Consider the following 13,716-nt stretch of genomic DNA (forward strand, 5'->3'; position numbering starts at 1 on the left):
GATAATTATAGGTATGTAATATAATATGTAAACAGCGAAGCTTACAATTCATTAGTAACTTCAGTTGTTAGTGTTTATACTATTTTCTAATGTATATTGACATTTTTGAAATTGAAATAGAACACCGTTTAGCCATAAGTTACACACACATCGATTTTTGGACGTACGATTTTTTGCGTGTCAAACAGATTATGTTTGTTAAGTTCCGTTTAATATGATAGAATTCAAAAGGACGGCAAAAAATAAATTGTATGTAACTGGCTTTTCATATAGGTAGAGTATATTTATAAATAAAGCTTTCCTGTAGGTCTAGATACCATTTTAATAGGTTATCTTCGGGATATGTCAGTTTAACCGGAAAACTGTTTATCCATATTTATCTCCTCCTCTCTATTTTGGTTAACCGGGGTTTTATTGCAGACATGATAAATTGTATAAAAATACAGAGGGGTCCAAAAAATGTATACACTCTTTGACAGTGAATATCTTGATAGCACATTGGCAGCTGTTACAGTTTGCATGCGGACTATTCATGCCACACTACCTGTTTACAAGACATCGAACCACAATACCAAGTGAGGCATAATTAGTGAGTGAAAAGAACGGACAGAGACGTGGCGCGGTTATGGCACGGATGTGGCGGAGGCGTGGTGTTTGCAGATGGGCGAGACAGTGGAATTTCAATTTAATCCTATTGAACTGTTTTTTGTTCGTTCTCATTTTGAACAAGTGGCCCGTTCTTGTACGCCATGAGACACGGCAAAGAGACGTGGCACAGGCTAGAATGTTACCACCCGACCACGACCGACGTCCTGCAGGTGTCAATAACTATGTATTGTATTTGTTAATGTAATGTATTGAATTTCATAGTGTAGATTAATGTCCCTGCCGTGCGTTACCAATATATTTAAATATCGAATAATGTATACATTTTTTTGGACTCCTCTATAGTAGTACGGTAACTCACATAATAGTCCATAACTGGGAATGTTCTGGGTAAGAAATGATTGGAAAAATATTTGAACATGAATGAGTAAATTTATGCTACAATACAAAAAGTAGGATGGAAGGTAGAAAATGTTAAGGTAGGATAGTGATGGTGATACTACAATGAAATAAAAATAATCCAATAAATTGTAAAATAATTGTGGGTTCTATGTAAATTATTATTTTCAAGATAAACTTCTATTTTGCATACTTTGCCAAGAAATGAGAACCTGTGGTCTCCTACACGATACAAAGCAATTAAAGTTTTGTGTGTGGATACTCGCAGATAGGTCAAAACATACTGGAGAGTCAAAGTATAGAGAAGAGATAGCTAAGCTATCTCTAGGGTCGAAGTTAGAGTGTATCAGAGAAGGTATAGCTTCATGTATCTAAATGTCTCCATTCCCTTCTACCTTCGCCGCTCCACTATGTTCTGACACATTTGAATACATGCATTACTTTTTAACACTCTCAGCTACATTCTCTAACTTCGCCGCTCCACTATGTTTTGAACTACAGGAATGAGCTTATGTGATTAGTCTGCCTTAATTTAGTAGGTAACATTTATTTGAATGAAATATTTCCAAATAAATTTAAAAACCTTCAAGTTACCTGGTTTTTTTTATCAAATAGGATACAAAATTTCTAAACATATGAAAACCCCTCCTAGGATTTACTCGAATATTAACAATATAAGATTCGGACATTTGTGGGGAAGCTTGTTTCAAGTCAAATTTAAGAAAAATAACAAACTTACTGGGACAAGATCCTGGAGAGAAAGAAAAGTCATCCAAAGCAAATCCTCCGTTTGTGGCCTGGCCTTCAATAATAATTCTGAACTCTGATGTTGAGTCCAATGTCACCTGAGCTGGCAACCAGGTTGGTCGAGTGGTATCCATGTTTTTAGCTTCCAAACTCCAAACCTGATGATATTGAATATTTGGTTAGGCTATACATTGAATATTAATTTTTATTCAAAATAGATTGCTATTATTAGGTATGTGTCTTATGCATATTTTTACCAATAACATATAGAGTAATTTCAAGACAACTTATATAAATTAGTGAAAAAGAAGAATGATAACCAACAGCAGTTTTAAGAATTGATATTTTAAGAAATTTAGTATTATTCCATGAACAATCTTCTCATCTTGATAACTTCATAGCAGTAGTCTATACAAAACAAAAACTTGGAAAATGCTCCCAAATTTAGTATGTACAGAACACCATGCACCATGTGTATGTGCACTTGAACATCATTGTCGTTTAAAACTACAATGTAATTGAAAACCATCAGGATGTGTGCACTCAGAGAGCACAAGCGTTCAGGCGTTCCAAGCTTTGCGGTCCACGTTCTTTCTATGGAGAGAATGGCGGCGGCGGTCAAATAAAGCGTTCTAGTTGGATGTCTCAATTGAAGAAAAACAAGATACTATCGGACAGAGAGCTAGTATCTGTGGCTTTCGTATAAATTTGATAATATGATAAGCACCTCTGTCTTTTATTAACCTAATTCAATAATGATCTTCAGCTTTCATGTATTCAGTTTCCAAGAAGGCGGAACTCTGAACGCGTCTCTGTCATGTGCGTCGCACACATCATGAGGGTTTGTTAAAAGTCGCGTTCATTCACTACCCCAGTAAACAAAGTCAGTGCATTCTGGTGACGTCAGCACAGCTAGGGCTACTCACCACCTCCTACTCCAATAAAAACACTAGCTGATATAGATCAGCTGAGATCAACAAATGTGAGTTAGTGTTTTTATTGGTGTAGGAGGTGGTGAGTAGCCCTACCTGTGCTGACGTCACTAGAATGCACTATGGCTTTGTTTACGGAGGTAGTGGCTCATCACGGATAATTTCACGTTATATCACGCCGCACGGTCCTTCTGGTTCCATAATAATAATTACATTATAGATAGTTGACCGAACGCAATGAGGTCTATGTTTTAACTCGGACTTTCTTTTGTCTGTATTTATGTATGTAACGCATTTACGGCAAACGCGTTGATAGAATTCTATGACATTGGCAGGAATATTCATTTTTAACTGCGCGTCGATGTATACACATGTTTTTTTGAAATTTTGCATTTTAAGGATAATATGAAAGGAAAAGGAATTTCCTCCATACTCCGATATCACTATATATATCATCTACTATGAAGATAGGATTAATCAGACTATAGAATTATTCATAATCAATCAGCTGACAGTGGATTATTCATTTCATGCATTACACAGATGTCTGGAGAAGCCGGTGAACAGGTGACACCAGATACTTGAAGATGAGAAAACTGCGTGAGGTCTACTATTCACAGAACTGCTAGTTTATTAAACGGAGAATGACCTAAATTCTATAAGACAATTACAATTACAATTGAGCCACTATAAAAACATTATTCAGGTAACCTTTGCTTCATTGTGATCGTAGCTCATGCCTTGTACAGAATTCAAGTATTTTATTATAGGTACTGAAAACTTATTTTAATATCGTCACTAGTGATTCATTTTCTTTTATTTCTTGTGCTATTTTGGGATAAACGTTTATGAATAGAATAATGGTCTGTACGGTATAAATGCAGGAGGTTTCAATACGATGTTACCGTACTGTATTTTCAAAAGTTTGTTGGATTTTATAGATCATTATTTTTATTTTTTCTTCTGTTAGTAATTTTTTTAGTGATACCTTATCAGGTTGAGGCTCCCCAGAAGAATTGTCATGTCTTATAATTTGCATTAATGCTGATTCTCCAGCGCCAAAGGCTGCATACCAAAACGAAAAGCAAAGCTGTCCACCGTTTTCCGATGTAATGGTGGGTGATACAAGCTGAACCATATTGTTCCCCAAAATTTGGTTGAATAGATCGTAGTAAACATAGCCATCTGAACAAATAAAATAAAGGATGATTACAAACATTGAAACATATTCAAAATACAGTACTATTCTCACTAATATTACTTTCATGTTAGTGATATCGGTATTTTTTATGATATGTTGAAAACTTTAGAAATAAAAATATTATTTATTAATATTTCACTTCAACCATTATGCAAGTTCTTATATTTAATTTGTCTCAAAATAATTTAATACGTGATAGTAGAGGTAAAAATAAGAAAAAAAGTTCATATAAACATATATCCATAAACGCTTCATTAGCGAGCTATACAGGGTGAAAGATTTTGCCCGGAATTCAGTTCCTCTGGTGAAATACACCGATGCTGAATTGTTTGGGGACTAGTTTTTGAAAAACTTATGCTGGATTCATATGGAAAAATATCTGAAAAATTGAATAAAACTAGTCTGAAAGCTGTAGTGTGAGTAGTTTTTGAGAAAACATTTGAAATATGAAAAAATCTAAGTAGGAAAACACAGACTTCTACGTTTGATGCCCAATAACTTTTTTTAATGACCAGTAAACAAATAATTTTTGCAATAAAAATTGTAGAGAATTTAATTCTGAAAAGAATTATGTAAGCTGTGTAAACTAAATTTAAATACAAGTTTAATAAAATGTATTCTTATGTAGTACATTACACCACAAAAATTTGCTGTTTTATGAGGAGAGAACTAATAACTCATAGATTGTAGCTGATTGCAAATAAAATATTCGGTTTTTTATGAAAAGTTTTTTTTATATGGAAGTAGCATATCTAAATGACATTAAACTTATACCAAAAGACTAGTAGATTATGCCATTAAGCCTGGGAGGAAGCTCGAACAGAAGTAGATGATCTCCTATGATTCCTGCCCAAATGTTTACTGAAAACTGATGTTGTGGAAGATTAGGATTGATGGCATGAGGATTCTCAGCTGCCCAAATATGTTGGTTGTGGACGTTAACGATAGCTGTTCTTGTAAAGTGTGCCTCGTTGGTAAATAAATCGGTTGTTAAAAAGTTTGGGTAAACAAGTTCTACTAAAAACCATCGGCAAATACCAGCACGGAGAATACAGTCTCGTGGCAATAGAGTATGAATTTTCTGGAGGTGGTATGGATGTAATTGTAGCTCTTTTAGTATCCTCCAAATAATAGATTGATTGACATTAAACTGCACTGACAATTCTCTTGTGCTCTTCTCTGGATGTTCATAAATTTCATTAAGAACTTGTTCTTCTAACTCAACAGTCATAGTAGATCGGGGTCTGCCTGCATAAATGTGCTCTTTGGATATCAAAGAATCTGTTTCAGACAGACGTTGATGAATAGTGGCAAAAAACCTTGAACTTGGACATACTCGGTTAGGAAAGTTCTCTTGATACAAACGTCTTGCTTCAGTACTATTACAGTAGTGTCCCATTCCATACATTAAATGCATGTCAGCTAAATCGGGGTATGAATAATGTCTAAAATTACCTGCCATTTTTTAAAAAGTTAACACTTAACACAAAAGCAAAGTGAAATGGTTACAAACAACTGGTTAATAGATTAAACAAAAAACACAGCGCGGTTACAGGATGCCTAACTTACAGTTTGTTTTTTTGTTCAACAGTGAGCTAAAATATTTCTGAAAATAATTTTCAGCTGATAATTCCTTTTAAATATTTTCTTATTTAAAACAAAATAAATCAGCTGTTTTGGAACAGCTGTTATTCAAATCCATGTTTTATTTGCAATCAGCTACAATCTATGAGTTATTAGTTCTCTCCTCATAAAACAGCAAATTTTTGTGGTGTAATGTACTACATAAGAATACATTTTATTAAACTTTTATTTAAATTTAGTTTACACAGCTTACATAATTCTTTTCAGAATTAAATTCTCTACAATTTTTATTGCAAAAATTATTTGTTTACTGGTCATTAAAGAAAGTTATTGGGCATCAAACGTAGAAGTCTGTGTTTTCCTACTTAGATTTTTTCATATTTCAAATGTTTTCTCAAAAACTACTCACACTACAGCTTTCAGACTAGTTTTATTCAATTTTTCAGATATTTTTCCATATGAATCCAGCATAAGTTTTTCAAAAACTAGTCCCCAAACAATTCAGCATCGGTGTATTTCACCAGAGGAACTGAATTGCGGGCGAAATCTTTCACTCTGTATAGCTCGCTAATGAAGCGTTTATGGATATATGTTTATAAGAACTTTTTTTCTTTTTTTCAGCTCTACTATCACGTATTGAATTATTTTACCATAATTATGAATCACCCTGTATATTCAATTATATAAATCACAAATTCATAAAATACATAATAAGACACTACATAAGTTTAGTAACTATTATGGGCCAATAGTGAGCATCGACTCAATAAGCAATATAATAATTATTTATAAAGTTTAGGTGCATTTTAATCATCTAAAAGGTAATTGAAATTACATTTATTACTTTAAATACTTTATAATAAGAAGAAAATAGTAAATTTAAGTGAAAATCATTCGAAGTGCCTTATTTGTAGAACTTAAAGACTTGTAATATGTTCTATTATTGATACAGCTCGTATATTATGTTACATTGAATCTGAATATTAGCAAAATCAATAGAGTCAACAAATGACTGAATGGTGAATAATATAAAGCTATCTGCAATCTTTCTTCATTTTTATATCACTGGAAAAGTGTTCAGTGCTTACGTTTCAACCGTTTTTGTTATTTTGATCCATAACTGAATATACCTATAGTTCCACACTCCACATCTGAATTCATGGAATAAAATCAAACATTCAATACATTTTGAAGTTTTTCAATAGAAAAAAAACTGGATGATATTACCTGGAGCTCCGAAAGTTTTGTCGGGAAGATTGGCAGGCCTTCTAGAAACTGTGGCAAGTCTCCATGAAACAAGTGACTTATCAGTTCCATTTGTCCAATCGCACATATTCCTTTCAAATCGACATTCGCCAGTTCTAACAAATGCTCCATCAGGAATTGCTGAAATTTTCAAGGATACGAATTTATATGAATTCACAAGCAACATCTCCATCTCTTATTACTTGAATAATTTTGAAAAAGTATAGGTTCTATATGAAAATTGAGTATCTACAGAGATTAGATACGGATGGATCTAATTAGATAAGGATGGGTGAAATGTTTTTATACACAATGAGAGAACAATAAGAAAATTGACTTCAAAATATTACTCACTTGTACAGGATCCTCCAAAAAATGTTATGTCATCAAAAGCAATGAAACCATTAGCTCTACTAGATCCCCAAATACCTTCAATAATAATCTGTAATAAGAAATTATTTTATAAAATATTTTGCATTGTTCAAAACATATAAATTCACAAAACTTATAATAGATAGATGGATAGATAGATTTCATTCTTTTGCTATCAGACCATACAGTCAGAAAGAAAGAATGTGTGAAAAACTCCTCCAAAGAATAGAAGAGTTTTGCACGCAGAATATCAAATAGTGATTTGTTGAACAAAGAGACTGGATAATTGTTTATTGACTCAACAACATAAATATATAATAGCATTATTTTTTGTAGTGATAATTGAAAACATTTATAATATTGGTATTGCCGCAATAATAAATATTATTTCCAGACATTAATGATAAATTAGAATGATAATTTCATAATATTTAAAAAAATATAATCATGAATTCAATGATTGAATGGTACTTGAACTGTTATTAGATCATCGTTAATTTATTTTTTGTTTAGGTAATTGTAATTTTATAGGATCATCATATTAAAAAGTTGTAAATCATAATCTTAATTCAATTTCATGAATTCTACCTATTATCGGTATAAGTTAACCCTACTTATATCTGTGTGCGCACTGTGTGCTTCATCTTTGGTTTACGACGTGACGAACATATTACTCAATACTTTGGACAGTTCAAACTTCTAAGACTGCACGAGTAGGCTACAGGAGTCTCCATGCATTCATGTTCCTCTTCAAACTCTTGAAATCTCGGTTTCCCAATTACTTGGCAGCGGGGTTTCGCTTCATGGGTGATGTTGGCAGGGGTGGGACGCGTCATGGAGCTTGCTCATTGTCCGTTCCAATTCACAGAACTGAGCTATATAAGTCATTCCATGTTAGTGCGATTAGATTATGGAATTCACTGCCAGCTCATATTAGGCTGCTCGACAGTCAACGCCGGTTCAGTGCGGCTGTCGTGGCGTGGATCAGGGGGGGGGAGGGCTTAACTAGGCGGTTTTAATCTATGTTCTTTAGAGATGTAAGTGTGATTGTGTGTGTGTGTGTGTGTGTGTGTGTGTGTGTGTCACTATTAAGATTTCTTGCTTTTAGTTTTCTCTTTTTTTCCTCTTAATTTATTCAATTTGTAGTGAATTGATTTAGTTGTTTCCTTATAATTTTTAATTATCATTTAATTTCAAATTGTAATGTATATTATTATTTTTATGTAACTTATCATTGTGGGTTAAATGGAAGAGGGGGCTTCTATTGCCTCAATTTCGCCCACATCAGTTTTATTGTAAAGTGTAAATAAAAGTCATTTATCTATCTATCTATCTATCTCTCCACTTCTTGTAAGAAGGCGTGACAAAAATCAAATTTTAGAAGAAATTTGCAACTTTCAAAGGTCACAATAGCTTTAAAAATCACTTACAATCTTTATCTTTATTATCAACTGAGCTGTAGCGTTGATATGAAATGGCATGAATTTGTTCAACATGAAATCTATATTTTTATAAAATTACAAATAAATAAATTAATTAAAAGTATTCATAAAATTCTATACCATGTCCCCTGGACTTTTTATAGATGCTTGGGCATACTGCCATTCAGGACCTTGATGATTATATAGCCTCCACACTGGTTTCAAGGCTCCTCCTTCCTTATCTGAGGCCTTCACATAAACTGTCAGTGCTCCCAAACTTGGTCCTGTATTATCTATAAAAGGCTCGTTCATTATAAACCTGAAAATGAAAATTGTCATTAATCTAACCAGTAAGTGATATATTTCAAGTGATAATAGGCTGATTAATATGTTATTAGTGATCCAGTAATACCGATTTAATAATAAAATTGGTAAGTAAGATTTTGTGATCATTCTCCGGTTTTTTGTGGAGAATAAAATAAAAAAAAATGGGAATTGAAAACTTTTGCAATAAATGGACATGAAGGATTTTTAAAGGGATATTTGATAAGCAATTCTGCAACATGGCTGATCTACACTGGACCAGTTAAAACGGCCTATTAAAAGCAGATATTGTAGAACTAGTGTGGATGACCGATCGCTTTGCATTAAAAAGCCATGATGTTAATAATAGGCTACTATGCACCTCTAGATTGTAAATCAAATCAAACGAATCAAATGTTTGATTAAGTAGGTGTTTGGACATCACAAACTTAATATGTTTTACTTTCTATCTGCTACTGTAACTGTTATATAAAAGTTTGTACTAATGAAGATCTATGATCCACATGAAATATATTTTTATTATTCGCTGTTTTTCAGCGATACAGCCTTCAATAGTACCAACTACTAACTTACAAATAACATTTTTATCAACTAATTTCATCAAGGTTTGAATAATAATACTTGCCAGAAGGAAAGACAACGGGGTCCTGTGCCCTGTTTCAGATCTCTTGATGTGAACCAAGCTCTACTGCCTGGTCTTTGTACTGTGCTTCTTGCCAGTGTCATCAGATAACCTGTAACAAGTTGATAATAATAATTGAATCCAAACTAATAACTTTATCAAATAACCTGCAGACTTACGACAGTGCGAATATTGAAACAGGAAATATAAATTCAGCTGACTATAAGTAAATGTTATGTTAAGAGAACAAATGCAAGAAATCCATGTTAATTCTGTAAGAAGGAAGTTCAAAAGAAATTAATCTGTTTTATTCTTCTTGAAGATCCGAGTACAAGTAATCTTCTTCTTCTTCAGGAACCTTCTCCATTACGGAGGTTGGCTACCATCATGGCAATTCTAACTCTGTTAACTGCTGCTTGAAAGAGGTCCTGTCACGTATAGTTGATTGCTTGCCTCAGGTTTCTTAACCATGACATTTTTCTACATCCCACTGAACGCTTACCAACCAGTTTACCGTGTATTATGAGGTGCAGAATCTCGCACTTAGGTCCTCTCATAATGTGCCCGAAATATGTCAACTTCCTTATTTTAATGTCACACACAATATCCAGTTTTTTACCAATTCTTCTAAGAACCTCTGCATTCGTGACTCTATCTGTCCAAGATATACGGTACGGAGTATACTCCGGAAGGTCCACATGTCGAGTGCTTAGAGTCTGGACTCGCATTCTTTTTTAGTGTCCATGCCTCCAACCCATATAAAAGAACTGGGAACACATAGCATTTCAAGAGGCGGGTCCTGACCTCAAGAGACAAGTTATGAGCCGACAGAAGTACAAGAGTCACCATATTTGTTCAATATCGCAAAATATTGCGCATCAATACAATAGGGTCGCAATAAATATGGTTAGGGTAGAGGGAAAGACAGCTTATGATATGATGCACCTATTTTGACTAGAGCTTTGTGGGGTTTCATTCTAGCGTAGCCAATGCAAAGTCTTATAAACAACTATTTCAGTAATAAATCACAGATTTTCAATCAAATAATTAAATTATTAGTGAAATAGTTTATTAAATTTGCATATTTTGGCTTAACTGAAATGGACAATTTTCGTCTAAGAAACTATATTCTAGAGAATTTTTAAATTCTCAATGAAGAAAATGTCACCTTTTTCAGATCCAAGAGTGTGGTCATGCGTTGAAGTACGCAATGATTGTCCAGACGTACGTTCCCAGTCTATATCATCCAACCTCTCTCTCGACATTATATTGCTCCATCCACATTCATCAACTTCAAAAGTACAATCACCTGATCCGGGTGCGGCTATTTGAGGAGCAGCTGAAATTTTATAAATGTCAAATTTAATTAATTTCTAATACAGGCCCTAAATTGAATGATTATTGAAAATAGAACAAAACATACAGAATAACAGGATCTGATAGGGGGACATGGGTTTGAAAAAGAAGAAAGTAAAAAGGGAATCTGATAGTGGGACTCTAAATTTCCTATTTCAGATGTTTGAAGTTAATGCTGTTCAATTGTGAGAATATTTGCCTTATAAACAAAGAATGGATCAATTCAAAGTTGAAAGATCTATTTACATTCCCTCATTCAGCAAGGGTAAATTGAAGTATGAGAATTAAATGAATCTATAATAATTAAATAATGAAGATAAAAACTTTAATTATTTACAATATTGAGCTGATTCATCAATACCCTACAGTATCTGAAAGCAGCCTCAAATAGGCTTCGTGAATAGTGATAACTATTTATAGATTTAAAAGAAAAACCTTAAAAAGTTGAAATTGGAGGATAAAAAATAAAATTTCCAAAACTTTTCAAAGTTTTAACAAACTTTAAAAATATTGTAAGGTTGAAGTAAAACGAGCAAAAATCATTTACAGCATTAAAGATTAAATGGATTTTCATCTGGGTGTGCTATAAATACTGTATCATCTATTCTATCTGTCTTTTGAATTCCTATGATTCAATGATCTGATAGGCTACTTACTTGGACAACTTCCGGGCGTGAGAGACACATCATCAACAGCAATATCACCTAAATTGTTTCTACCTACTTTTCCAACTAAGACAATCTGAAAAATAAAACATAACCTATGAATATTGTTGAACCTCAGATTCTTCAAAACAGTTTTTCAATATCTACCAACCTGGGGCATGAGAAAATACATACCGATAATAATAATAATAATATACATACATAGGTAATAATAATATTAGTAGTCAGCTTTCAGCTGGTTGTTAAAAATGAAATAATTAAAATGTTAGCTTGTATTTTCTCATGCAACAAGGCCCAGCTTTAAATATTTAATGTAATTAATCAGGCATGAAACACATCAATAATAAACGACAATAACATTACAGATCAATCAAAAGCCTAGTCCATTAATATATGGATTTGATTGTGTGGTAACAGATGTTGTGGTATTTCTCCATAATTGAAAGAATAAGACGTTGATATTGTCAATAAAACTATAGTGGACAAAATCAACGTCTTTTTCTTTCAATATATGGATTTGCTTATCAGCTTTGAAAGATAGAAGGTGAAGACTTATAATTTACACTTGATATAACGGTAACGAAATGCTGTCATGATTTCACTGTAAAGTGTTTTCGCTCACAGGCTTGAGTGCTTACAAGTCTCTAAGGGTTATGGGCACTTAGAAATCTCTTGTGTATGCAATGACTGCACATCAGTGAATCAAATGCAAATTACAAGTGTTAACATTACAATTAGTACCATTAGTACTAATAACAGTGTTATATTATTAGCATTTAGTAGTTATTGATAATTGAGTCATTTAAAAACGTTTTAGTTATTAGTGTTAGTACTAATAAAAATGTAACATTGGTAAAATTACATTACAATAGTAATAATGGTACGGTAATGGATAAAAAATCCACTCAGCAGCTCAAAGAACAGTCAAATAATAATTATTTTCAAGCAGCACATTTGAGCACTCCCAGGCCCATCAACTGAGTCATCAACATCTTACAGAGTTACAGAGCACACTAAATGATATAATAATTATATTATTATTGATTACCCTGAAAGAATTTGATGATGATACGGGAACTTCGGCTTGATACCATGCATTTCCAGCTTCTCCAGATAAGCTCCATATTTCTCTCTCCTGGCGTTCTCTTGGGAAAATTCAGTAATGATTGAGAGCTCGACGAGAGCGGTCGTATCGGAGTGGTTGCTGAGTCAGCTGTGCAAAGTTTAAACGTTCCGTAACAAAATATTTCGTGCTAGTGAACCGTGCTGTAGTGAATATTTTATTTGAAGATTTAAAAATGTCTTGTTTTATTTGCTCTAAATCCGTTCGGAATTCAGGTGAGCTGATTTCATGTGTCGACTGTGAAGCGAATTTTCATATAGGATGTGTGAAAATGACCAAGGACGATGCGGACTACATAAAGAGAAACAAACAAATTTGGAGATGTAGCAGCTGTTCCTCTACACGTCGCAAAAGTATGGTGAGTGAATCGACAACAGGAAACAAGGACGTGACTCTCCAAGAACTCGCAGGAGTTCTTGAGGTAATTGCAGGAAATCAGACGTCGATGAAGGAGAATATTAAGAAAATGGAGTTGGAGCTTGGGAAATCAATTGAATCATGTCATCAGGCGATTAACGACATAAATAAGAAGTTTGATGAACAAAACAAGCAAATTAGCACATGCCTCATCAACATCGATAAGCTTTCAACAGAAGTAGCTAGCCTCAGGAAAGAAAATGCAGAACTGAAGGAACGCGTCGAGGATATGGAACAATACTCAAGATCGAACATGCTGGAAATAAATGGTATACCCAAAAAACAGGATGAAGATGTAACAGAAATCATTTGTAGAATGAGCGAAGCATTAGGACACAAAATAAAAGCAGATGCAATCGACATTTGTCACAGACTTAAACAACGAAATGAAAACCTACCTCCACCAATCGTTGTCAAGTTCGTTCGTAGAACAGACAAACAAGTAATATTGAATAAAAGGAAAGTTACGAGGCAGTTTTCTACAAAGCAGATGGGAGAAACAACGGACCATCCAGTCTATGTGAATGAAAGTCTAGCACCTACGCGAAGAAGGATTTTCACCATGGCGAGAGAGATCTTCAAAAGAGGCGACATCAAATACCTATGGATCAAGGAAGGGAAGATTCTAGCTAGGAAAGAAGACGGAACACCAGTTATTGAACTCAAGAACAGTGAACAAGTGAAAAAGTTGAGCGTGATAAG

General features: G+C 33.7%; 1 protein-coding gene across 1 annotated transcript in view; it reads right to left on the reverse strand.

Moving 5' to 3' along the window:
• The window catches only part of LOC111049374 (MAM and LDL-receptor class A domain-containing protein 1-like), a 43,435-nt gene that overhangs the window by 3,492 nt on the left and 26,227 nt on the right, over positions 1-13,716 (reverse strand). The window contains exons 11-19 of the mRNA XM_039442099.1: positions 12,523-12,617; positions 11,466-11,550; positions 10,622-10,792; positions 9,457-9,565; positions 8,649-8,826; positions 7,069-7,156; positions 6,697-6,855; positions 3,673-3,869; positions 1,745-1,910 (exon numbers count right to left, since the gene is read on the reverse strand). Of these exons, the coding sequence (XP_039298033.1) occupies positions 1,745-1,910; positions 3,673-3,869; positions 6,697-6,855; positions 7,069-7,156; positions 8,649-8,826; positions 9,457-9,565; positions 10,622-10,792; positions 11,466-11,550; positions 12,523-12,617 (1,248 nt within the window). The remainder of the gene's footprint in view (positions 1-1,744; positions 1,911-3,672; positions 3,870-6,696; positions 6,856-7,068; positions 7,157-8,648; positions 8,827-9,456; positions 9,566-10,621; positions 10,793-11,465; positions 11,551-12,522; positions 12,618-13,716) is intronic.

The sequence above is a fragment of the Nilaparvata lugens genome, chromosome X (genome assembly GCF_014356525.2).
Source record: "Nilaparvata lugens isolate BPH chromosome X, ASM1435652v1, whole genome shotgun sequence".
Taxonomy (NCBI): domain Eukaryota; kingdom Metazoa; phylum Arthropoda; class Insecta; order Hemiptera; family Delphacidae; genus Nilaparvata; species Nilaparvata lugens.